Genomic DNA, 27,347 nt, shown 5'->3' with positions numbered 1-27,347 from the left:
GTACATGAAATCCCTGACCCATAGCAGTCACTTAGACCACGGTAGTTGTTTATACTACTACTGTGGCTACTGCTACTAAGGATGATGAAAATGACAAGATGAGTAAATAACTTAGTTGGAAGAATAAAATATTTTATTTTTTAAAAAATAAATTTGTTTATTCATTTATTTATTTATTTATTTTTGGCTGCGTTGGGTCTTCGTTGCTGCGCGCAGGCTTTCTCTAGTTGCGGCGAGCAGCGGCTACACTTTCTTGCGGTGCGCGGGCTTCTCATTGCGGCGGCTTCTCTTGTTGCGGAGCGCAGGCTCTAGGCACGCGGGCTCAGTAGTTGCGGCACATGGGCTCAGTAGTTGTGGCTCACGGGCTCTAGAGTGCAAGCTCAGTAGTTGTGGTGCACGGGCTTAGTTGTTCCGCGGCATGTGGGATCTTCCTGGACCAGGGCTCGAACCCGTGTCCCCTGCACTGGTAGGCGGATTCTTAACCACTGCACCACCAGGAAAGTCCCAAGATATTTTAAAGAGATATTTTTGCACAGTAAATCTTTAAATAACATAGCAGTCTATGGCAGTGCCTGATTATGTGCTAAAATCATAAATGAAGAGGTAAGTAACTGAGGCATTCAGGAGCACATTATAGCTACATCTGGACGTATAAACTGGTATTAGATAAGGGAGGAAAGTAAAGTGAATTCTCCAGTTGATGGTCAGCATTTGTATAAATTCACAAGTAAAGGGATATTAGGATTGAACATTAAATTTGGGCCAGAGTTTAGACCCTTAAGACAAGCACGAGGAGCTGACACTTTATTCTTTAGACAGGGAAGGATCTACAGATGTGTGAGTAGGAAGATAAGAGATGTAAGCAGGGCTGTTGCAACATTAATCTGTCATTTCTTCCGCCATTGCCTCTGGCTGCAGCCCTACCATGTGATCTTTTGTTCTGTTTTGTTTTGTTTTTTATATGATTTCCCAAGTCCCAATTTTAATTTATTAAGAAACAGAGATATAGAAATTACGTTCCAAGAGAGCTCCTCGTCTGAGTGGAAGCTGCAGATACGAATTCTAAGCCTGCTGATTTCACATCCAGAGTTTCCTCCTCAACTTGCTGCAGAACATAACTTTTCATAGCCTCTCTGCTCAGACAAATCTAGAAATCCTAGAATAGGACTTATATTTTTCACAGACACTTAGTAATTCCCCCCAAATTATTTTTACCCTGATTATAGTATATAAAGTTTGGCCTTTTACTCCTTACACAGAGCCTAATTCCCAATGTGTGGCTCACTTTTCATGCTGTGGGAGGATTTCTTCCATGTTAAAAATAAGTTTGATCAGTGTCTGAGGATTTGATTGAAAATTTTCCTCCGTCATTGACCAGTTTCTGTACTGCAGGCATAGAACCTCAAATGGTATTTAATTCCAGGCTTTTGATAAAGGTATGTTTTAGTATTCAAAGCCCTTGTGTATAGTTGCAAATAAATAAAACATGTATCACAACTATGCAAAAATAAAATGCTCGTATCCTACTATTGGCAATAACATGAATGACAAATGATAACAGAACAAACAACATTAATAGCATTATATGATTATTAAAAGAAAACCCAAGTTATGTCACTACTCACCTTATAGGTGCTTAATATTTTAATGTACTGATTAGGACCAAATCCAGATATTTCTTCTCCTGCATGTGGATTTGAGCTACATCCAGCTTATTTCAAATGTTACAGAAATTCAAATGAATTATCACTATTTTATAACTATCACTAACAAGCATTTTAGAAAATTGTTTCCATGGTTAGCAATAGAGAAACTCTGAGTTTACAACACAGACTTAAATTCTGTTCCTGGTGTTTCAGCTTCAGATCTTCTTATCACTAAAGAAGATCTCATTTCAAAACTTGTATTTATACCAAAATCTATTCTTTTATAGGGTTGGCATAACTGAGTCACCAAGTTAGCCAGGCAGGAACTGACATCACAAATAATGCTTTTTTGTAAACTGATTGTCATTTCCCTGAATGTAAACTGAAATATGTGTAGACTCACACTGTACCTGTTAAGTCAACTTGGGGAAAAAAAAATCAGTTAGGAGATTAAACCTCTCATATGTGTTAACACGTGCAATAGGCTTCCAAAAAAAAATCCTTGAAAAATAATGATATATTTCCCACTTGGGCAAAGGACAAACCCCAAAGCTATTGCTCTTAATGTCTATTATTTTTATATAAAAATGTAGTGCCTCCTCAGTACAGGTTTAAGTAAAGGAAGGAATGTACTTAATAAATTAATTGGCAGAAAGCAAGTTCAGAGTTTATCTAAACATTCAGGCACACACACACACACACAGAGTTATATCTGTTGACATAATGATGACACGCCTAAAAACCTCCTAAGAGGTTGAAGACAGCTGAATTTTGACTTGTAGTTGCTTCAGTCTGACAGAAGAGCTGTAGTCAGCATTGAGACTACATTTCTCAGCAAATTGCTGTCATGATTCTGATTTTATGGTGTTCAGGGTTCAGTTGTATCTTACAATTTACAATTTTTAAAAAATCATCTACTCATCCGTTGCACCCATATTTCTTATGTATTAAAATATCAAAACTTCAAAGTAGATAGTAGCAACTCTCTCAATATTTTCCGACAGTAGAATAACTATAAAGCTCTGAGGCTAAACAGCTTCAATATTTCCGTACAACACTAGCTAAGTATATGTATCATAAGCAGTTTCCTTAGAAGAGCAGACAATAATGAAAAGGTTATTTGAATTTTCTTGCAGAAGTTCTCTGAACATCTGCCTGGTCAAAGCATCATTTAGCACAAAAGACTTAGTCACCAATGCCATATCCATAGTTTCAAAACCCAAGCAGTATGATGGAAATTTATGCAAGGCTCTTTAATATTGGGCTCAAAATGAGTCAGCACTCTTTGCTAAGTGAATTAAGTACAGAAATTAGTTTACCCCTCGCTGTGTTCTTTCCTTATGCATTGCTTGTCTTGGTTCATTTTTTTTCTCCACGGTCTGTACGTTATTTCAAATCCTATCAAAAAGGGGGGGGACTGGGACCCAAATAGGGCCAGTAATCAAGGCAGAGTACTCAGCATTGTATGATTATCATAATTGAGTATTTGGTTCATCTCTAGAAATGCAGTTCAGGATCTGTGGGATTCCAGCTCCACAGGCCGCCTTGAAAAGCATAACCTACAAAGCAACATGCTGGAAAAAGCACCATGCACGCTTGATCATCTAAAACACCAACCCATATCCTGCAGGTGAGATAGTCCAGTCCGCAAAAAATTCATTTTTAAAATTATTCCTCCGTTAGGGAAAGCATTCTTTGTGAATTGACTTACAGGCCAGGACATCAAACCAAAAATGAAAGAAAAGACAAGAAAACGAGAAAGAACCCTAGGCCTTGACAGATGCTCTGTTCTTTCTCTTGTCTCCTGAACCCTCTTCCAAGTCTCCATCCGAAGGCAGCCTGACCTGCAGCCCATTTCAAGCCACAAAGGAACTGGAGGTCTTTCCTACAAAAGATTTCACCCCTAACTCCTTTGCAGACCCCCTCAGACCAAGAAAAAATTTTCTCACAGGATTGATTTTGAGAGAGTCTCTGAGTTCATGCTTGAAGCAAATTTCATAATTTCCTTTCTGTGCAAATACCAAGGTATTTATTTCTCTTACGTAATTTCCAGGGAGTCAGTTACATGACCTGACTTCTATTCTGTTGGTCCACTGAGGGACCTTACCGTCAAACAGTCACCCTTGGTGAGAACGTACCCAAGGACTGATCTATGACTGCAAAGGAACTTAACAATTCCTGGAAGGAAAAGGGTTAAGCGCCAGTAAAAACAGCATAAATTTACACATGACCTAGTGTGATTACACTTTTATTCTCTCCCTTGCAAAGGAGTAACAATGGTAACCCCCATAACTAATGCTTCTGGTCTAAAAACCTTCTCCCTAAAGGAACTGTTTTTACCCACGTTAGATGATCTCAACAGCCTTCTCGTTAGAAAGGATCTCTAGACAGAGAGATGGACTTGCTGGTGAGTTTTCTTTCCAAAGGATCTAAAAGATTCATTACATCATGGGAAAATCATCTCCACTATTGGGCTGTAAGGAGCAGCCTTATGTGATTGGTTTGTGATGGTTTGATTCTGACTGAAAAGTACTAGACTTACTTACTACTGCTTTGCCCCAAACCTAACTTGCTAGGAAGGGAAATGGCTTGAATAGCCAGAGGACTGGGCTTCAGAAAGAATTACGGGCAGATAAGTGTCACTGCAGTGGTTTAAGTTAAAAAAACAAAAACAAAAACTGTCTCTGATAATACCGCTTTTCATCAACCATCATGCTCTGCCTTCTTTCTGCAAAATATGGGAAGAGGATTGTCTAACAGGGGAAAAGTGTTTGGGGAAAAATAGAGGACCCCAATTTGTTTTCTTTTATTGATGAGATCAAATGCTTCAAAGAGTGAATGAGACAGATGCCAAAGTCTTTCCTGTCTTCAACCTGTAGTGGACGCTTCCCTAGATGAACGAGCGCATTGCTGCAAACTGAGCTTTCGGGGGGGGGGGATTTACCTGGACCAGTAGAAAGTGGGCAGAGCCCGAGTGGGGAGGTAGGCGCAGCCTCTCTCTCTCTCAACTCAGATCTCTTAACCGTCCACCAGCCCCCTTTCCTTTTCCCTTTTCCCTTCTTCCTCTAGGAATTTTCCATCAGCTGGAGAGCAAGGACATCAGTTGTCACAGTGATGAGAGAAGTTGCACTTTTGCCCTTGGCCGTGGATGCATCTGGGGGCCTGTGTTCATGCAGCAACAACTCAGGGGACACCCTGCCAAGGCAGCCCTGTTCTCTTCCTCTCCTCTCCTCCTCCTTCCTTGCTGTCTGCACACAGATTCCTCCAGGAAAAACGCTACAGTGCTTTTCTGCAGATACCTAGATATCCAGATACCTAGATCTGCAGAGATCTAGAACTGGTCTTGGGGACTTTTCAATACGATTGATTCTAAATAGTATTCAGTCTTAGAAGTCCTGATGAAGAACTGAATTAAAGTGGAAAAAGTAGCAACCCAGGGAAAAATAAGGAAACATTCAGAGACAGCGTCGTTGGAAGGTTTTTCTTTAAAAATCAGTTCTTCCAAAAATTCTTTGCGTGCAGGGACTACCCTGGCACGCGACTCCTAAATGAGTTCTCCCAAGCATATCCTCCTTCTTTTGTTCATGAAAAACAATATAAGATTGAACTTTTTTTATGGGAGATTATCTGCAGCAAGAAAATGACCCAGAGCAGAGATACACACTACTTGGTAGGGGAACATCTTTGTATTATAAGACCCATAGGAAATAAAGTCTTTCCGTGAAACCTGGGTTCTTCATAGAACAGAGGTCTGCAAACTACAGCCCCCAGGCCAGACCTGGCTCCTCATCTATACAGCCCGTGAGCTAAGCATGTTTTTATGTTTTTAAATGGTAGGGAAAAAAAAACAAAAGAAGAAGAATACTTTGTGACAGTTGCATATTTTATAAAATTCAAATTTCTGGATTTATAAATAATGTTTTATTGGAACATAGCCATGCTTATTTGCTTACATAATGTCTCTGATTGTTTTTCTGCTGTAATGCAGAGGTGAGAGGATAAGGCAGAGACCATATGTGGCCCACAAGACAGAAAATATTTACTATTTGGCCCTTTACTGAGAAAGGTCTGCTGACTGTTGGACCAGGATAATGCAACGGCGTGTAAGACCAAGCTGAGTCAAAAGGATGGGAATACTGTTCCTGATACTCGGATTCTAGGAGGCCGAATAAATTTCATTCAAGGGTTTGCTTAACTGTTGAGGCCTCCTTGTTAAAGTGGTGATAAATGCTCGGAGATTTATTTTCGGATTAACTACATAATGATTGTAAAATATGTATTCAACCACCACATATTTTCTGTTGAAACTCATTATCCTTGCTATATTTTGATCAAATTCACTTCCATATTAAAATTAAGTGGCTTCCAAGTGGGTTCGTAAAATAGAGTTAAGGTTACTATTAATATCAAGCCTTAAAATCAATGAATGTCAAAACTGATTCCACAGAGATTGAGTACATTTGGACCTATTTTTCAACCTTGTTTATTTTCTTGATTTTGGTAAATTTATAGCTAGATTGTTTCAAGCTTGCTGGTCTGTAAAGGGATCTGAGAGTCTGTGAAACCACCAGGTAATTATTTACCTTTGTGTTGCTTCAGTTCAACCAGTCTTTAATTTGATCTCATCAGCTATCATTGTGTTGCACTTAATAGCATGTAGTGATTAAAAAACAACATCAAAAACAACAAATAATTGAACAAATTGGATTAGTTTGCAAATCCTGGTAAATTTCCTCTAGGAACTGAAGTACAAAGTCACCTAAAACTTATTCCTCCTAGACATTTCTAAGAATTCATAGAAGTTAGGTCTTTTCTCCCTGAGGCCCATTAAATGTGCCTATAAGTCTAATTTAATCCTATTCTATAAGACTTAAATTTCCTTTAATATCAAAAGCTCAGATTAAAGATAGATATAGGGCTTTTGGACTTCTGCTCCTTTGAATATTTTCTTTAAAAGGAAGAGAAACTGCAGCCCATTCCATGATGAATTCCCCTGCCCCTGTTTTGTCATTGCACTATGAACAAGATGAAATGCTAAACCTACAGGCAGACCCTGAAAACCAGATTCTAACATGTGAAAGAAAAATCTTCCTAAAAATCTTGATTTTCAGTGAGCTTGCTTCTGATAGGTTTGTCACGGGACATTGTTTTTTCCTTAAGACAATTACGTAGTAGCATCAATGGCTGTACTTCCAGAGAGAACAATTAGCCGTTCAGATTATGTGGCATAGGTGCATACATTTTTCAGAATTTGCCTCTAAGAGTCAATTAAAGAGAAACCTAACGGGGAGGGATCGAATAGGAAGATGATGGGATTTTAAATATAATAAATGATTGTATTTCATGAGGAATTCCACGAAGAAAATTCATCAAATATTAAAAAGAAATAAAGCCAGCTCATTCCATTGCAATGGAATTTTCAGTTTCAGAATCTACTCTAATAAAATGAAAACGATGATATGAATTACCTCAAACAATAGAGGAGTCCCCCAAATCCATTAAATTTAATATCAAAATTTTTTATTTGAAAAAGGGAGTTGAGTGATCTTCGGGGTTAAATATTCATCAAAAATTCATGGACAAATGAATTGTCTTTTTTTTACCCTGAAGAGGGAGTTGAACAATGTTCTGCTTAGAGTTATTTTTCTGTGGTATCTTTGGCCACACTAAAATGGCATAAATTGTACTTTATTTTATTGGCTCTCTTAGCAATTTGATCTACTAGAAATAAAATTGTTATAGTCAATTTTAAAAACTCCTGCATGAATTTAAGTCCTCTGGCAGTCATATCATTTAAATGATTATAATGTAAACACAGTTCAATGAGAGTCATTACCTTGGTTCTCCATGCCTTGGGGGGTTTCAGTTCTATGACATTCAACATGGCTTTATTATCTTATTTCTTCTCTTTGTTTTTGCACAGTTACTTTAATCTGATGACCTCTGAAGGCTGATCTAAAGGTGTTGTTACTATTATGACATTATTATCGTCATCATCATTGTAGTTTTCAGTACAGAAAATGCTAACTTAGAGACCACTGCCTTCTTTCTTCATCGCGAATAACTGTATATGCCTTTAAAAACAATAATGTTGTGTCTTTTCAACACAGTGTTCTTACAGGAATATGGATTTCCTTCACAGAGGCTCCTGGAAAGACGAAACAGACTGGCAGCCATCCTTGCAAATAATCAGAACACAAGAAGGTAGTGCAGTGGATATTTTCAAGAGTGTTTCCTTTGTAAATAACCATACCAGCAAGTTTTTGGAAGCCTCTCTCTTGTTTACAGATTACGATCATCAAGAAAAATCAATGATTTATTCTAGTGACCCGACAAAGCATTTTACGTAAATATGAGCATGCCCCTCATTCAAATATTGAATTTAAGTAGCCCCAAAATAGCCATTAAAATAGAGTTTAGTTTACATCACAAATGGCTATTTTTCACTATTTTCAAGAATACACTTTGCACATGCCCTTGAATCAATACGATCACGCATGCCCTAATATAAACCCAAGCACAGCTTTACAACTACTTCATTTATTCACAAAACACCTGTTATCAGACGTGACTCCGTCACTCTCTCTTTAGAACACTTGGAATGAAAAATGAACTTCTTTAGTTTTTATGTTCCGATAAATGGATTGCAAATAACCCTATTAGATTTTAAACTTCCTTAACTGTGTGTTCTATAAGAGGGAATTTTAAAAGCATGAAAAATAAACTTAGGAGTCGAATTTAAAAAGACTTTTTTCTAAAAGGATATCAAAGAATGGATCCCAAATGAAGGCAGCACCAAATTCATTAAGGACTCTCTCGCCTCCCCGACTCCAAAAAAGTGGACATGGAGAAGGTCCATGGTGGAGGAAGTCTACAGCAAGGGTATATAGCAAAGGGTATACAGCTGGGTATGCAGTTGGCTTTAACTGAAAGGCCCAGTTTTGATATTATACACACATGTGGAAGAAAAACATTAAATCTAAATGGAAAAACAATAAGTTATCGTGAGGACAAATAAATGCTTGAAAGTTTCGTTTCTCAGTTGATTGCTATTCAACCCCAGCGTTGACCCAAAGTAGCCAGGTGGCCACTGTTGCAGAACAATTTCAGTTCGAAACAGATTCATGGTTCTCCAGCTCACGCACTCAGCCCTCAGCCCCTTTCACTAGGCTTTGTTACTAACCAGCGTGTGAAATAGTATCCAGACCCCTGGGCTAGGAGAGAGTCCCAACACACTTCACACATTTCCCTTCCACAGTTGGTTATATTGTATGACCAAACAGAGAGAGAGAGAGAGAGATGGAGAGCTGGCAGATTGCAAAGCGTCAGAGTTATCTTCTCTTTGGTATATTGATGTGGTAGGATGTCCTTCTTGAGCCAAAATGGTAATCTAGCTGCTAATTGCTAGATCTTCACAATTCATGTTTTAATAGCAGATCAAATTAGTTATCTCTGTTATTGAATCGTGTGAGTGCATGTGCCACTCGCAAAAATAAAGCATGTTAATTCGGAAAGCTGGACTTTTTTAAACGGATAAATTCTTGGGAACTAAGCTTTATAATAAATGTTCTAGATGAAGAAAAACACACAGTCATGCTGGCTGATGTTACTTTATTTTTTTTAACTTTTTATTATATATTGAAATGTAGTCGATTAAGAATGTTGTGTTAGTTTCAGGTGTACAGCAAAGTGATTCAGTGATACTTACACATGTATCTATCCTTTTTCAAATTCTTTTCCCATTTAGGTTGCTACATAATATTGAGCAGAGTTCCCTGTGCTATACAGTAGGTCCTTATTGATTATCTATTTTTCAAATTAATTAATTTATTTATTTATTTTGGCTGCACTGGGTCTTAGTTGTGGCACACGGGATATTTATTTGTGGTGTACGGGCTCTTAGTTGCAGCATCCTTAGTTCAATCCCTAGTTCCCCGACCAGGGTTCGAACCCAGGCCCCCTACATTGGGAGCGTGGAGTCTTACCCACTGGACTACCAGGGAAGTCCCTATCCATTTTAAATAGAGCAGTGTGTGCATGTCAATCGCAAATTCCGTAACTATACCTCTGCCCCACCCTTCCCCCCGGTAACCATAAGTTCCTTCTCTAAGTCTGTGAGTCTGTTTCTGTTTTGCAAATAAGTTCACTTGTATGACTACTTTTAAGATTCCGCATATAAGTGATATCACTTGATATTTCTCTTTCTCTGTCTGACTTACTTCACTCAGTATGACAACCTCTATGTCCATCCATGTTGCTGCAAATGGCATTATTTCATTATTTCTTTTTTATGGCCGAGTAATATTCCATTGTATATATGTACCACATTAAATGTATGACCACAAACCTCAGAGGGGACTTTGGGATGGTTGGCAATCCTATTCTATTCCCCTAGTCCATTCACACCCCTGGTCTCTGAGATGAGGATCTGAACATTTTCTATCTCCACTCAAATTTCTAATACCTTTTACTCTCAGCTGATTCCCTTGCTTCTCATCACACTGGGGGAAAAAAAAAAAGGAAGCAGAGAGAAGATAACGTCTTCAACCATCAGTCCTCTCTACCCCACCTTGAAACCCACTTCTCCATCTCTACCTGGATATGTTGTTTTCCCTCCTGTACCTGTGGCTCTGATGTCACCCTCCCTCCACTTGTAGACTAGAGATGCCACTCCTCATCTATTCAAAGACTCTACTTCTTTATCTCCTCTCTCCTACATCATCTATTTTTTCCTCTCTATGGGATCCTTCCCATCTGCTCATCAACATGCTCAACGACCTCCCACGAACACAAGAAAGAAAAATACAAAGAAAGAAAGAAGAAATGGAAAGCTTTCCTTGACCCTGTCTTTCCCTTCAGCTATGATTATTGCACTTATCTTCTCCCTTGTCTATCAAAAGTTTTCTAAAGTTGTCCTTACTTTCTTACCCCTTGTCCTTCACTGAATCTCCTTGAGTCAGGCATTTACTCCAGGCAGACACTCAAGTCCATGGTCAATGAGTTCTTCTGTGTCTCTATCTCACCATGTTTCAGCATCCCTGGATCTGGTACCCTGCTCCCCAGCCACCTTTCAGTTCCTGGCAGAGCTCATGCAAGCCTATACCTTTAACTACAGATCTACGTAGAAGGCTTCCAAAGGTACATCCTCAGCCCTGACCTTCTCCCACACTCAGAACGCATGGATACACAACTTCCTACTGTTTGTTCCCACCGGAGTATCAAATAGGCATCTGAAACACAAAACTGAACTCTTTCCATTTTGCTACTTCCCCAGATTCTCAAACTTGTTTCTGCTGTAGGGCTTTTGCACTGGTTTGGAGTTCTATTTCCGCAGGTATCCACATGGGTTACTTTCTCTATTCTAGCTTCCTGAGAAAATGTGACCTCAACTGAGAGGCTTTCCCTGACTGCCCTACCTAAAATGGCATCCATCGCTCTTTGCTGGGATACACCCCTTTATTTTTTTTACATAGCACTTAACTACGCCTGGCATTAAATTATGTATTTGTTTCTTTACTTTCTGTCTCTCCTACTAGACTGTAAGTTCCAAAAGGGCAAGATTATTTTTCTGGTTGGGTCATTATTGCCTTTACAATGTCTGTGAATGACCAGACACAAGGTAGACACTCAATATGTGAATACATGAATTAATGAATTTTAGAAAAATCAGGTACTGTGACTGAAAACTTTTATCTCACTGACTGAGATCATTCTAGACCTGGAAAATAGATAGATAGATAGATAGATAGATGATAGATAGATAGATAGATAGATAGATAGATAGATAGACAGATAGATAGATAGATAGGTAGATAGATAAAGGAAGGAAGGAAGGCCAAAACATAGAGCCATGGTTTGGAATGAGAACCGTTGTTCATTGCCACAGCACTGGGAAGGTACATAGAGGTAGAGGGTATGGATCAGGTATGGGTTCTGCTATTTAATTATGGGATGCTTGGCAAGATGCTTTCTGATTCTTATCATTTCATTGATAAAGTGGTTAGAAGAGGTACATGGGAGATTTTTGTGTTTCAAAATTCTATGAGATACATACCTAATTTATGGTGACATTATGTTTCTAAGTGAGGCAGTACTGCAACATCTTATGACGACAGGGATTTGAATATTGAGAAGAGATCTTTGTTCAGACTATAAAAATAGAGACAGTCTCCAAGCGCTGAACATTTCCTCCGCGCTGCTATTGTCTGAAGTGCCTTTGCATGCAACTCGTCATTTAATTGTCACAACAACTTTATGAGGTCAGAACTTTTAGACCCATTCCACATATAAGGAAACTGAGTTGGAGGTGGAGTACCGTCTGCCCCCTGTATCCGAGGGTTCCGCATCTGGGGATTCAACCCATCCGCGGGGTATGTGTGGGGATGTGGGACCCGCGGACACCGCGGGCCAACTGTACTCTGCTATTTTATGTAAGGAACTTGAGCATCGGGGGATTTTGGTATCCGCAGGGGTCCTGGCACCAGTCCCCCTCGGGTGCCAAGGGATGACTGTAGTTTGCCCACAGGCACACTGCTAGTAATCCACAGAGCTAGGGTTCAAATCTAGAGCCGTCCACCTCCTAGATTTTGGTCAAGGTTAGTTTTGAGAGTGTGACAAAGAGGGACACAGAAAGACAGGGAGATAAGATATAGACAGTGAGAAGAGGAGAGATGGAGAAGTTCACAGATATAGACGCGAAGAGACAGAGGCCAAGCGAGGGATGAAGAGACTTAAAGCCCATACGAGCATGGCTACGCATCTAGGAGAATTTATTACATTCTCTCATTCTCCACACACACACTATTTACAATGAGAGAATTGCTAGAACTTCATTTTTTTTTTTTCTGATACTTTCATCCTTGATAAAAACTATATGCTTGGGCTTCCCTGGTGGCGCAGTGGTTGAGAATCTGCCTGCCAATGCAGGGGACACGGGTTCGAGCCCTGGTCTGGGAAGATCCCACATGCCGTGGAGTAACTAGGCCCGTGAGCCACAACTACTGAGCCTGCGCGTCTGGAGCCTGTGCTCCGCAACAAGAGAGGCCGCGATAGTGAGAGGCCCGCGCACCGCGATGAAGAGTGGCCCCCGCTTGCCACAACTAGAGAAAGCCCTAGCGCGGAAACGAAGACCCAACATAGTAATCAATCAATCAATCAATCAATCAATCTTTAAAAAAAAAAAAAACTATATGCTTAATGAAACAAGCACTAATAATATAAAACAGTGGCCATTTCTGAATTGATTACAAAATATTAATATATTATTTAGTTGCCAGCAGACTGTGCTACGTGGGAAGGTGGCTAGTCCTCTTTTTTTCTGTTCCTCACATCTGGATGCTGACATACGTGGAACTCAGAAAACAGAAAAATCCTTTAAATGAATATCAAAACTCTTTGAAATGCATAAACATTATAAGATGATAATATACCTATTTACAAAGCAAATCTTCACTCATATTATTAAAATTGTGTTTATTAAACTGCTTCTATATATGCATTGACATGATTGTCCTCATACAGTATATCGGTCATTGACCCTAAATGCTGGCTGCTTTCTCATGCTATAAATGGATTGCTAAATTATTTATTAGGTTCTCAATGGAGATGATCCAGACTTCGATGCCTATATTTGTAGATCGAGAGTGGCCGTCTTAATGAACTCGAATTTCATCTTCTAAATGTATAATCCATGTCTAGGTAGCAGAGGGAAAATCTGGTACATGGAATTCATCCTTAGACCACTGCCATTTGTCACTTTTAAGCATATGCGATTTTTGAGTTGAATGGTGCCCATTATATTTTGTTTCTAGGCTTTATTGGCAACATGCTTCCCAAGTTATTCTTCCAAATATCATCCCCTAGAAGTGAGGGCGGAAAATAAAAACTTAATGGATTTACTTCATGGAAAAAAACATGTGTTCTCTTGTGACCACAAGGTGGCACAATGGTGACCAGAAAGACTCAACCTCCTAATAGAATTGCAATTACTGGAGGCTTTTACATAATTGCTGTTATTAATACTGTTGTTATTATTACCATTATGATATTCCAAAAGACCAACACATCGCCCTAGCCTTTGGTGAAAATAGAAAGTGTCTTTATTTATGTTTTTATCTTCTTCCTTCTGCCTACAAAATCGTTAATATTTTGCTTTCTTCCAATCCCCAACCCCCAGAAGCCCCAACCTACACAAGTAGGTGTGCAGATCCTTTATTTATTGTCCAAAGCTTTAAAATGACAGCTTAGATAATAGTAAGTTATTGTACATTTCTGGAAAAGGATAAACAAAACTTTATATTGTTTGATGAATCAGATGTTGCTCTCAAAGCTTTAGTCTTTCATGACTACTCTGATATTTATTTATAATGTAAGAATAAAAAAGCCATTTTGGAAACTTTGGTTCAGATTTGTTATTTGCAAATTGCTATTTCTCTCAGTTCCACACCAGATGTGATCCTGGAAAGAAACCCCAGAATATTGCAATGTGCTCTCCGTTTATTTTACGATTGTTTGGCATTGAGATCAGACCATCTCTCCTCAGGGCTCAGGGAACTCAGAGGTCACTGGGGTCTGGGAATCCAGGTGCTGCGATCGTAGTCAGTTACATACTTACCGGGAGGATATAAAAGAACAGCCACTTTTTCCCAAATGGAAATGAAACACAGGCTGGCCAGGTACAGTTGTCTAAGTCATTCACTGCACAAGTCACCGATCTGCAGATGCATCAGTTAATAATAACACAAAGGGCTACTAGCATCCTTGGCTGAGCATTTCCCCCAACTTCCATAGATTAAGCCTTCTGGCATTTCAACAATTCAATAGCATATTTGATGCCCTTTGTTCATTGGTCGTAAATTCAGGTTGCCCTCATCAGAATCTTAGTGCTGTACTTTAGTGACTACATTTTTTATGCCACTACTTGCTTCCGACCTTTGTAATTGCAAAAGCAGTATTTCATTTTTTATGAAATCAGACTTGTGTCATTTTTAAATGCCTTAAATTTTGCCATTTAAACTAGGTCCAATTTTTTTAAAGTACCGTAATATGAGATCTGAAAACTAAGTTCAACAGATATTATTATTGTAAATGAACTATTGGTTTATTATCATGAGAAGTATTCAGTGTACATCACAGTTAGTTATACATTAAGGAAAGATTTGAAATGAAGCAGAAAATAACACGAAAGGGGAATTGTTCTGTTAAAGTTAGATAGTCCAGTAATCATAAGAATAGGAAAGGTTGTAGTAAATTACATATGTTAATGAAAAAAGCACACACAAAAAAACAAGAAACAAAAAAAAAGTTATGGCTAGAAGTAAAGTGAGGGGGAAGACATCACATTTTGTGGCTTCAAAGAATCATGAAAAAATATAAAGCAAACCAGGAGTGTTCAGAAACTGTGGACCAGAGAGGTTGAGTAACTTCCCCAAATCCCACAGCTCGTTAGTGGCAGTGCTGGGACTAAAATCAATTACTCTTGGGAGCGGGAAGACAATAGATTTAGGAAGTTGACCTCAGCCATCAACCTACACATCACAGTGAAAGCATGAATATTTAGAAAAAAATAATTTTGTGATCATTAATAAAGCATTCTAATGCTATAGCTAACAATGCTTTTGCTTTCAAATTCCTTTGAAACATGCTACTAGGACTGATAGATATAGAGGGAAACAGGAAATATTAGTTGACTGAGCAACTCCTAAGTGCCAGGGAGTTATGTGTATATCTTCACACACACACACACACACACACACACACACACACACACACACGTGCACACATATATATGGATTGTGAAGAGTGTATCAGGATACGTGTGTGTGAGTATTATTATCTCCATTTATACTCAAGAAGAAACTGAGGCTCAGTGACAATTGGGAAATTGCCCAAGTTCACACAGCTGGCACAGGGCGCATCTGGAATCTGAACCCACTTCCGTCTGATTGAAAGTCCATGACCCTCCTACAATAGGATGTCACACATTAGAGAAAAAGACTTGTTCTTCCTCATCCCAAATGACTTCAACACCTCTTGTCTGGCACTTGAAGTGAGGCAGCCAGTCTCCTGGGTGGTTCGCATATTCCTGGGGCCACCAGCACATCATAGACCAAGTTTTTCCAAGTTCAATTTGCAGCAGCTTATTTGGGTCATAATAGATCATTTTTGGATACTGAGATTGCTCCTCCCAGGACCCCTCTAATTTAGTGAAAAATATTGAGAAGTTTGAGTATAATGTATGGTATTGTGACATAAAAGTTAAACACTTTTTGAAACAGCTTGAAGTTAATACCCAGCAGGTGGTTTACATGGAATGGGGGGGGTAAACGGTATGATATGCAGTCTGGCTTTTCCTTGGTTTGGTACCATTCACTAAGCCTTCAGTGTATCTGAGTAGAGTAGTATTTTTATTCTCAAAGCACCATTTTACTAAATCCTGATGCCTCACTTAATGGAGAAGAAGTTTGATTTACTTCATTCCAAGTGGTTTGGGTAAAAGCGTATACAAATCATTTACATTTGGATGGCAATAATTTATATTCCTTCTACCAAATGATTGCTCCTTTTAATTTTTTTTCCTTTGGCGTAAGTCCAGATTAAAAGTTAAGGAATGTATATTAATTGGCAAAACACTAAAAGAACCTAAGACTTTGCTGCTGGCGATAATAATAATAGCTCACAATTATTAGCATTCGTTCTGTGCCAGCTACTGTTCTAAGCACTTTACAAATATTATCTCGCTTAATCCTTACAGCAACTGTAAGATGGGTACGATTATTTTCCTCACCTCACAGCTGAGAAAACTGGGGCACAGAGAAGTTAAGAAAATTGCCCAAAGTCACGCGGGAAGCAAACAGCAGATAGAGAGAGGATCCAAACCTAGGCAGTCTGGTCCGTAAGCCTGCACTCAATCTCAGCTTAAATCAGCAAGAAAAACTACAGATAAGGAAAGTAGGAATCAGAAACTCCAGCTAAGTTGCTCCAGGTTGTACGACTACTAAAAAGAGCAAACGCTGTCAGCCCAGGTGTCTGGGTCTGTCTCAGGTCTCAGGTTGGTCTCCTTTCCTTTTAGGGCCTGCCTCAAAGAATGGAGCACATCCATTCACTGGAAGAAAAACCCCACCGCTCACCGTGTGTCCTTATCCCCGAAGGCTGGCCCTGCAGGAAGACTCAGTGTTCCTGCTTCCAAGGTGAAAGGCTTGGTGGCTGGTCCACGCTCAGGGCTGTGCCCCACTGTGCACTAGCGTTGCCCTGGAAACGGGTGAGATTTTTAAAATTCAACCATTTTGTTTACATTCTAGAAAAGATTATCCGCATTCATCGTTGCTCTTACCAGCTGTTGCCCACACTTTTTTTTCCAAACCTTGCCCACATTCCGGCCTCTCCAAAAAAATCAACGGCCAATCAACAGTTCCGTTCAGAAGCACTTCTAGAAAATAACGGGCTTCTATTTAACAGAGGGTCTTCAAGGGGTCACTTTTCCCATTTCCTGATTACAGAAGAAAACTTATCTCCGGCAGCATATCAGGACCAATTATCGCCTCTGGGGATTCCAGAGAGCCCCGGTCGTCGGTCGTGGTGATTTCTTCCTCGGCTGCGTCTCCGAGGCTTTGTCTCCTTGGGCAGATAATTTTTCCTCCTATGTAAAATGGATTCTGACTAGATGCGCTGATGACCCCCGATGTCCGAAGAATCTTTGCATCTGGAAGTGTCAGCGGCCGGCAGATGCTGCCTGTCGCCTGAATCCGGCCCCGTGGCCAGCCTCCCTCCCCAGGCAAGCTGCTATCGGATACAATCAACAGGCAGCACAAGGCACGATAAATAACTGATCTCCAACATGTGCTTCCAATTCAAGTAAAGAGCCTTTAACCACAGTGTGCAGCGCACATGACAGAAGTATTTTATGTGGAAATTTGAAGGTTTCTGATAACTTGCTGTAAAGAAGTTTTCACAGGGCCTAAACCTCTCGGGGCTTTTCTGCCTCAAGTTCACGTTACTTAGATAGTGATTAAGAAGGTTTTATAAGCCCAGCGGTAAATGACAGCACAGAGAAAAAGCATTCTTTGGCTATGTAATTTAGCAAGACTTAGTATCCGTTTGGGTTTTCATCCACCGGGCTTGCTGAAAACTGAAAATGATTAACCTGTCTCTCTCTCTCTCTCTCTCTCTCGGCAGCCTGTGGAGTCTCCAGAGTTTTCACGGAGGACCTGACATCAGTGATGACCCAGGTCAGGTTACCTTCATTATTTAGAAGCCTCTCAATCTCAGCCCAGTGGCTTTTTCTTGGGATGACAGACAGACTCGAGATCCAGTATTCTTTTACTCTGTAGTATTTACAAAATAGAATAAATCAATGAGACCAAACAGCAAAAGGCAAGAGTTTATTTAATTTTAAACGTTCCCTGCTAGGTGCTCAGCAGCTGAGTCTACTGAACTTTGAAACATTCAGCCATGTTGACCTAAGTCTCCAAACTCTGCACAGAAGATCCCAAACCACAGGCCTGGCTATTTCCCGAGGCAAGGAGCACGGGGTGACCTGATGAAGCAAGACACTGCCTGCCCCTGGCCAAATCTCATGACCCAACCACACGGCCGTCAGAGGCTTGTGTGAAGTTGCTTTAGTAAACCAAGAGCCGTGAAAGAGGAACTTGGGAATTCACTTGGACGTAAGGTTTTCCTTACTGAAGAAAAGCTCCAAAGCAACGCGGAGGAATCACGGTGTCCAGGCAACACGAGGATTTTGCCTCTTCAGGAAAACGTCCCTGTAGGAGGCCTTGCTTGCTCTCTGCCCACACGTGGATCCAAACTGCGTCTCAGTTACTAGCTTTCATTTTTAAAGCTCTCCCACCCAAGACAGCCTTCGCAGAGAATTTGCCAAGTGCCTCCCTGCTGCTTTGTCTGTCTGTGTTATTCCTCCCTGCTTTCTGTGTGTGGTGCCACAAGTTTTTTCCTCCAGAGCACGGGTCATAGTGCTCTTTTAAAAGTGAAAGTTAGAGAGTGAGAGATTGGCCACAGCAAATTTAGAAGTGGGGCAGGGCTTTGTGACTTAGAGAGTGCCAAGGGTGTAAAGGATGTTTCTAGAAGTCCAAAGGTGAAGCTTACCTTAAAAAAATTAACTCAGGGGCTTATAGTGCCTTACAGAATATTCAGAACAGAAGAATCAATGCTTATAATGGATGGAACTAATAGAATATTTTAAACAGAGTAGAATGAGTGCCCAATCATTTAAAGGAGAGTGGTCCAGAGAATCTACTTCACATATCCTGGCCAACTCAGACGGAATGAAACACAAGTATTTAAAGTCAGGGTCTGGGTTCCTCGGTATATTATATATTCAGAATCCCTGTGAATGAATTCATGCAGTCTGATCTCGCTGGGGGTTCTTAAACACAGCCTCGGTTGAGTCCTGCTTTTCTGCCCAAGCTGCACAGTGCTTGGTGGCCTGAGTCTCCAGAGATTTCAGGTCACCAGCCCTAGTGAAAGTCCCATTAAAACACAGAATGTAATTCTGCAGGAGGGATGGAAGAAGATGAAGGGCAGCCCGACAGCAGGCCTGACCCATTATCTTATCAAGGTCACTCAGCCCCTCACTGTCTCAGAGGGATTTCCAGGCTAAAGAAATTCTTTTTGTATTTGTTTTACAATCATAGCGGTATTTCCTCAACTCTCCCAGAAAATATGTGGTTTCCACAGAGACCCGCTCTGTGAAATGGCATCTACAAGTTCAGGTTGGACATAACTTGTACATCCTTTTTTTCCTTCCCAGCCTTTGCTTCCTGGTTAATTCCCTCTAGATCTACGGCTCACTCTGTCAGTATGGAATCGTATTTATTGCCACCCCTGCAGAAGTCTGGAGATGTGCGATCTAGGCTTGCACTCTTTCTTACTTGTCCAGTTTCCCTTGTAAGGAGCATCCCTGATTCTCACTCTCAAGAGAAGGGCTGCAGGAGCATCAGCTACCAAGTTCGAGGTCCAGGCGAGAAGCAGGATGAATGCATGAAGGTAAGAGGGCCTCTGATAGCTAAGTCAGCCTCAGCCAAAGAGCTTTCCTAAAAGTCACATCCAGAGAGTTCTGCTGGCATCTCGTGGGCCAGAACTACGTCACAGAAGCATGCCCTCCACCCTACCCTCGGCTGCAAGAGAGACTGGGAAACACGGTTGGAATTTTTTTTTTTAAGCTGGGCACTTTATTATCCCAGTTGGGAATGTGTCAGTCAGGATAAAGTTAAGAATGAGATATTTGATGACGTGGAAATTAAAAATATCCACCCCTTTGTTTTCCGTGTGGGGATTAAGTGTATCTGTGCAAAGCACCTAAGGGTACCTGATGAGCTGGTGGTCTGTGAAAATAGCCTTTCCTTCTCTCTTCCTGTGTTCCCTCCTCCCAGGCTATAAAACACAGTGGAGCAGTGCCTTGATGCTACGATGTATTTTCTAATTAGGTCTACTGAATAATGTCTTTTTTAGGGGGAGATGAATGCCAGAAGAAAAAATATTCTCATCATTGACAGAGCACTTCCAACTAGAAATGCTATTTTGCAGGGAGGTTTCTAGCAATGCTTACAGGAGCACTTAATTATTCATTTGAATAGAGCTGCTCTGCAAGCTGTTAGAAACGAATGAAAAATGGTTTCTAATTCTGCCCACATCCTAACTCTATGAAACAGCAATCTCAGTTTTGGTGCTCTGTCCCCCCTGCTGACCACACCCACAGAATTTCCACTAGCATAGGCACACACTTTTTTGCACAATTTTAAGATCTTTATTATTAAGTAACTCATTGGGGTGTCAAAGTGTGTTATCAATCTAAACAGAAAATGGGAGATAAATATTACATGGGGTTGCTGATTGTACATTCTATTCTGGGTAAGAGAATTTGATGGAAGAGGCACGTAGCCCAACAGAGTGTATTTATTGGACATTGACACCTCTATCCTGATACTAACAAAGCAAGATCGTGAACAAGCAGAGTCCAGGAAGGAAAGTGAATGAAACTAGATGGGTGTGAAACATGCCAAAAAAGGGGGAAAGGGGGCAAGTTTGTTTGTTGTAGTGTTGGCTGTTTTCTACTTGGTAGACTGTAATATTCTAATTTAGCTGAGTAATTGCTGCTCCAAAATCCAAATCTACAGGGCATGTGCAATTTAAAAAACATGGGTTTTGCATTCCTGAAACAAGACTGGAAAAAAGAAATGCATTATTTAGCACTCTGATGTTAAGTTTCAGGACAATTTTGCAACCTGTGACCTGAACAGATCTCTTATCCATACAACAACAGGAATACAAGCTTTGCACTTGTGCATCATAAAATAACTTTATTGCTCACAGGCAAAAGAAAGGAGGAGGAAAAGGAAAGAAGGAAAGCAGGGAGGGAAGAAGGAAAAAGGAGAAAAAAGAAGGAAAACAAAAGAAAAACTTTATAGACCTATACATTTTACTTCTATTGGTAATCTTGGACTGTGGGATTCAGTAAAATTTACTTGTGTGCTTTAATTTAAATGGGGAGAGAGAGACAGATTTTCCAGAAAAAAGCAAAAACTATGTGTGTGCATATATATATTTAAATAAAATAAACAAATAAAAAGCTGTGGCATATACTTATTACCAGCTCAGCAACAATGTAAAAAATAACACAGATAATTCGGAATATAGCTGATAAATCTTCAACTGATAAAGCTTAGAGTGAGTGACTATTCACTCGTAGATGATTGGATTTGTGTTTAATCATAATTAACATCTTTTAACGTGGAAATAGAGTATACACATTTATCTCCTGTCCTACAATTTAAGCATTTCTAAAGCACTTAGCTGATCCACTTCATAATGTGCATTAAAATCACCTTAATTATAGTCACAAAATCCTGCATTTAAATGATGGTTCCAAGTTCAATGGAAGCGTTTCTTAAAATTCACAATTCAAGTTATTTGTGTTTTCTAAAGTGACCAAGACAGGAAACATACATAATTGCTTCTAGGCACAAATAAATACTTTTCCCCTCTCAGCCTCCCCACCTCCTAACCCCACCGCAACTGCCAAAAAAAAAAAAAAAAGGGTTCCATCCCTTGTGTAGCCAGAGCTCCAGTCTTCCAGGACCCAGGAACACGCTTTCTCTCAAAGAGTCTGAGGATGTTTATGGCTCTCCGTTCCCTCACCCCATCTCCAGGATCCCGATCCTTTGTCCTCAAAGAAGGTGTGGGGACGTGGACAGAAGCAGTCCCCTTGTCACCCACCTTACAAAGCTCCGGTTTGCCTTATTTCTGCTCCTCCACACAGAGCCATTTGTTGGAGTCAAACAGAGCATTTAAGAGAGAAATACCTCTCTGAGTAATAATGCCAACTTTTCTTCTGCCTCACGGATGAGAGAAAAAGTAGCTTCTAGCACTGCTTGATCATTACCTGGCAAATGGCAGGGGATTCACCGTCAGAACCGGCGGCATTGTTACTTCCTACGGCCACTGCCTCTGCCAGCTGATACCGAGACACCCTGGGGACCAAACACAGGGACTGATCTCACAGTTTAACAGCTCAATGTTACAATCTACCGAACGCATTCCCTGCGCATCTTGATTATATGATATCATGTCTTTATAGGTAACTCATTATACTCTCAATTTGGATCCATTTAAAATTTTTATTATTCATGCTATTTTCCTTTCTCCTTTCTATTATCCCAGTGTCCTGTGTTCCCCATTATTGAATATTATACCTCCACCTGACTATACAAGTATACGGAATAACAAAAGGAGATGAAATGTAAATTAATCCATTAGGCCTCTTAATAGCATCCCCTAACACAAAATTTGCTAGCCAAAAAAAGAAGTTAAACAGTTGGATACGATGTCGTGTTTAGATACCTTTTATCAAGTTTAACCTGCTCTATTTATCTTCCTTCACCATCAAAGACAGCTATCACCTTCTTTAAAAGCTCTGTTTATGACTACTTGCCTTAAGGCGATTGGCTAGGCGGTAAAAAAACGATTGACTGGTAGCCCTCGTGCTTACAACTCAGGACTACATCTGGGATTCTACAGAGATTCTATTTAAAGTCAGGAGAGCTTTCTGGTAAGGTACTTCCTTACACTCATCCGTGGTGGAGGCGGCGGTCTCCTCTGGGTTTTCACAGCTGCTGACGATGGCAGCGGCGCTAAGTGACCTTCTTCTGACCTTGGTGTCAGATGCGCGGGGTCCTCGGGCGGGCGGGCCTTTCCCCACGTGGTGGGTCTGTTGGTCTTTCCAGTCCAGTTGCTTGGCGCTGCAAAAGGGCGCATAGACTTCCACGCTTCCCTCAAACTGTAAGCAGTTCACTTTGTAGTACTTTCTCTTCACTTCCAAGACGTCATTAAACCTATGGCCCCAGAGAATTTCTCGGGGAACGTAGGAACTCCTGGATTGGTGAGAAGTCCCGGTAGAGTCGCCAGTATAGATAAACGTCACCAAAATCTCGAAGTTATCTTTGGCCACGTCTTTCCGGTCAAGGGCATACAGGGGGCTCTCATGGTCGATTTCATGAACGATCGTTACTGGGGTGACAAGGATGATCTGGTCATTGACTAACTTTAGGTCCTTAAATGCCATCGTCATCCGCCCTTCGCTGTCTTCTGTGTAGCGGAGAAGCTGGGCCCTGACCGTGCCTTCTACCACGTGGTTGGGGCGGAATTCACCGATGCGCCACATGAGGCAAAGTTTCCCATCTCTCATGCCGATGAGGGCAAAGTAGCTGAACCGAATGGTCTGGGCTCTCTTCCTGGCGGTTGCCATTTTGGCCAAGGCAGCCCCAATGATGAAGGTATTTATAATGCAGCTTAAGATGGACTGAAGGATCACCATGAGCACGGCCACAGAACATTCCTCAGTGACACAGCGGTAACCATAACCGATGGTGGTTTGGGTCTCCAGGGAGAATAAAAACGCCCCCGTGAAGGAATGGACGTTGTCCACACAAGGCGTGATGTCGGGATCACTCAACAGATCTCCGTGATGAAAGGCTATCAGCCAAAAGATAGAGCCAAATATCAACCAGGAGAGAATGTAAGATAAAGAGAATATCACAAACATATGGCGCCACTTGGTGTCTACGAGGGTGGTGAAGATGTCCACCACGTAGCTGCCCCATTCTCCAAAAATGTGCTTGAAGTACACGTTACAGCTGCCGTCTTTATGGAGGAGACGTCTCCTTGCTCTTCGCTTCTCGGCTAGAACGTGCTCCTGGGGGTAGCCTGGGTATTTGGGGTCCACGTTCACGATCGGGTAGCTGCTGCCGTAATAGCTCATGCTTTCTAATGCCCTTTGGGCATCCGGGTGACTTCTGGGGCGGCGACTGTTCTAGGGGTGCTGCTATTTGTGAGTTTTCACTTCAAACCTGAAAAACAGAAAAGTCGACACGCTTGCTTTTAATTTCCATCTTTACAGCAATGTGCCCCATTTGAAGCAATCTGATGCCATCTGAAACAGCTAAGACTTCATTTGCACGATAGAGGCATTAAGTATTGATTACTCAGTTCAGTTTAGAATTCAACTCAGTCATTACAGGAACAAAATATGCGATTAGAGAAAATAACATTTTTATACATGCATAAGGCTTCAGTAAACACTATGATTATCCCAAATGAGTCCTCACTACCTCTCCTGACCCGACATTAAAAAAAAAAAAATTGTCTTGATTTTGTAGACTCTTCTGGCCTGAGGGCATTTAGAAAACAAAATAATCTGTAATGTAAAAAGGCAAAATAGAACTCGGGTATTTGTCTAGCCGCTTTAGAGGCTTTTTGTTTAAGTCAGATGGTTTTCCTTAGAAAAAGGAGGCAATTAAGGGTTTCTAGGTTCCTGTTACAATGTAACTTACATACAGGTTGTATCATAGATGGTCGCTTGCCTTCGGCACCTGTAGCCTCCTCTCTCTTCCACGGAGATTTTTCTTCCCTGTGTACTTTTCAGGACAGAACAGAACTGACAGGGATGTTATTTCAGATTCAACTCCTTTACCCTAGCTCCACCTTCGGTCTTGAGAGGAAAAAAATCTTTCTTAACCCCAGGGGAGTTAAAACCACTCCCAGGTAAGCTTTCAATAAAGTATAAAATTGCTTCTGCCTTTGTTTCAAAACATCCATCCTTTTTTCTTTTTTCTTTTTCTTTCTTTCTTTCACTTTTTTCTTTTTCTTTTTTTTTTTTTTTTTTTTTTGACACTGGAAGCTTTTCTCTTTCCCTCTGAAAAGAAGCCGAAAATTTGCCAAGGTTGCTAATCTTGTTTCCCTCTTAAAGGGAGAATGCTGCAATTGGACTCCTCTCACCACTGTATTCCTGAGGGTTTCACAGCTCTGAGTGGGCAAAATCATCTTCCTCCCTCCAAATCCATTCAGTCTTTAAAAGATCAAGTTATATGGATACATACTGTTATTATTGCTTTTAGCATCCTTGATATAGGCCAGTGGTTTTCCAGCTCAAACCTGAAAGTTTTGGAGGCATGAGAACGGGACAGTTATAATCAAAGGCCCACATGATTGCAAATTAAGAAGCAGATTTGGAGATAGGGTTATTTTCTTGGTAAAGGCTTCCTTCTAACCCAGTTCCTTAAAGGGAACTGCACACATCGTGGGAGTCTGAGAATGAGAAAGCACCGTTCGTAAATCAAGAGCTACTGTGTGACTCTGCTCTTTCCTGCTACCGAAAGAAAAAAGAAAGGTTTTTATTTGCAATGGCGTTTGGTTGGCATTCCTGTGAATTCCAGTAGTGCCAACAGCTGTTATAAACAAGCCATTTTTAATATACCTTCAACAGTATGCTAATTGGTGAATGAAGTTTCACTTAATGTAAGCTACAAGGGAGCAAATGTGAGTATGTAGAAAAATTATTTCTGAATAATGTAACAATTTCAGGGATCCAAGGTAACAGCTGTGAGAATTCTACCCCCAAGCCATCACATCCTCTGCAGTGGGTTATTATCATGATCATTCATTTCAACGTATCCAGAGAAAAGCTTTCAGATTCTGTTTAAATGCATACATTTGATTCATCTATCCTTTGATTCTCCCACCATGTAGATGATGCATTTCCAAAAAGACAATTGTTTTCAAGCTAAATGACAGATCATAACCAAACTAATCTTATTTAATATTAACCATTTCTCAGCCTACACCATGAGCTAAGGAGTTTACAGCAGCCCTTTTGTCAAAAATGGCTAGACAACATAGATGCTTATTAATCCCTTTTTTCATATGTTGTGTTAACTTGAGCACTTTTCCAATCGTTTGCCATTAAGTAACAGAGGATAAGGCTTACTGATTGACTGGACATTCTATATTTAACATTTGTTTTTTCTCAGAATTGAAGCCGGGCTTTAAAATTGCCTTAATGCTTTCCTAATCATCTTGTCCCCGTCGATTCCATGATGAAAAAGTATTTTCAGTGTTCCTACTTCTGTAGTTCTTCTCACACGCTGTGTTCCCTGCTCTCCTGAAACTGATGGTGGCTATTTCATTGATTGCAAAATTCCTTTCTTTAAAAATAAAAATGGAAATATGATCACTGATATTACAAAATCGTGATATATAAAACTCAAAAGTAAATGCTAAATCTAAGGTCCCTCTTCCACACCAGTTTCAAACTATTTTGCCCAGCGATTAATGACAGAGGTAAGGAAGGACCTTTGTCATTGCATGCAATTTCTTTGTCGTGACGTGGGGTCCTTTTACAAATGTGGCGTAGAGTAAGAGGCAATGCGCAGTGAGGATGGTGGCTCTTCCTGAGAACGCCATCCAAGTTCATTACCATTTGCAAAGATACTCAGGAAAGCACTGCAGACACGTGTGAGAGAGAAGGTCAGAGGGGTGAGCAGACCCAATCCTGACAATGACTTTTCTCAGACCTTGCTCATGGTACTAAGTTAAGACATTAAAAAATGTTCCTTAATCTAATTTGGCTAGTGAGATCTGCTTTTAGTCCCCAGGTTTTTAGATCTTTGTATGAATTCAAGGAGAAACCTTTATGAATAGAGCACATTTCAAATGGGCTATAGAAACGACAGGGAATATTTTCAACAAAACAAAGGAGTAGCCTGTGTACCTATCCCCTTTTCTCAATGCACAAAAGGGCCTCAGTCAGACTCAACAATTCGGAAGCAATTCCTCTGCTCTTTTGCCACGTCCTCTCAAATTCAGCCATTTACCAAGCAGACCACTCTGCAGGTAGCTCTTCAAACCTAAGCTTTTCATTAGCATGTTGAGGTATATAACACAATGGCTAACACTTTACAATCCTGTGTCACTTTGATAATAAAATTTGAACTTGTCCCTAGCATCTACTTAATATAAACATATGAATAGCAATAGTAATCATCTCTGTATAATTTGAGATGCTCCACAAATAAAGGTCTAAAGTATCTTTGGTAAAATTCACTTTTTCATGCCCATGGCCTTTGAGGTGAACAAGTACTTTCTTTAGCATGTAAATGAGTTTCATGAAGTCATCAGTAATCAAGTTACTTTCCTGGCAAAACCCTGAGATGAGATAAGTTTTGGTGGAAACGTGAGAGTTGACGGGGTAGAGAGTAGAAAGTGCGGCCTGAATTCTGCATGGGGGTCCTTGTCTTTGAAGACCCTCTTGGTAGAGTCTGTGGTAAGGGAAGGGGGAAGGGGGCCACAGGGAGGTCCAGGGACGTGTGATCTGACGACACTTGGGGTGGGCTCTGGTCGGCGAGGAGGAAAGAA

The 27,347-nt window shown here is 40.5% G+C and overlaps 1 protein-coding gene across 7 annotated transcripts in view; it reads right to left on the bottom strand.

Annotated features, from left to right (window-relative positions):
* Nucleotides 1-21,026: 21,026 nt before the first annotated feature.
* KCNJ16 (potassium inwardly rectifying channel subfamily J member 16) overlaps nt 21,027-27,347 on the bottom strand; it is a 352,993-nt gene continuing 346,672 nt past the window's right edge. For 6 of the 7 annotated variants that reach the window (XM_036837806.1, XM_036837807.1, XM_036837802.1 and 3 more), the window contains one exon: nt 21,027-24,004. In XM_036837806.1, the coding sequence (XP_036693701.1) occupies nt 22,657-23,916 (1,260 nt within the window). In that variant the 5' untranslated portion in view covers nt 23,917-24,004 and the 3' untranslated portion in view covers nt 21,027-22,656. The remainder of the gene's footprint in view (nt 24,005-27,347) is intronic. The other variant, XM_036837808.1, reaches the window with a different exon arrangement.

This window comes from Balaenoptera musculus, chromosome 20, assembly GCF_009873245.2.
Source record: "Balaenoptera musculus isolate JJ_BM4_2016_0621 chromosome 20, mBalMus1.pri.v3, whole genome shotgun sequence".
NCBI classification, from domain to species: domain Eukaryota; kingdom Metazoa; phylum Chordata; class Mammalia; order Artiodactyla; family Balaenopteridae; genus Balaenoptera; species Balaenoptera musculus.
Note: the sequence above shows the minus strand (reverse complement) of the source record. Positions and strands in the feature narration are given on the sequence as shown.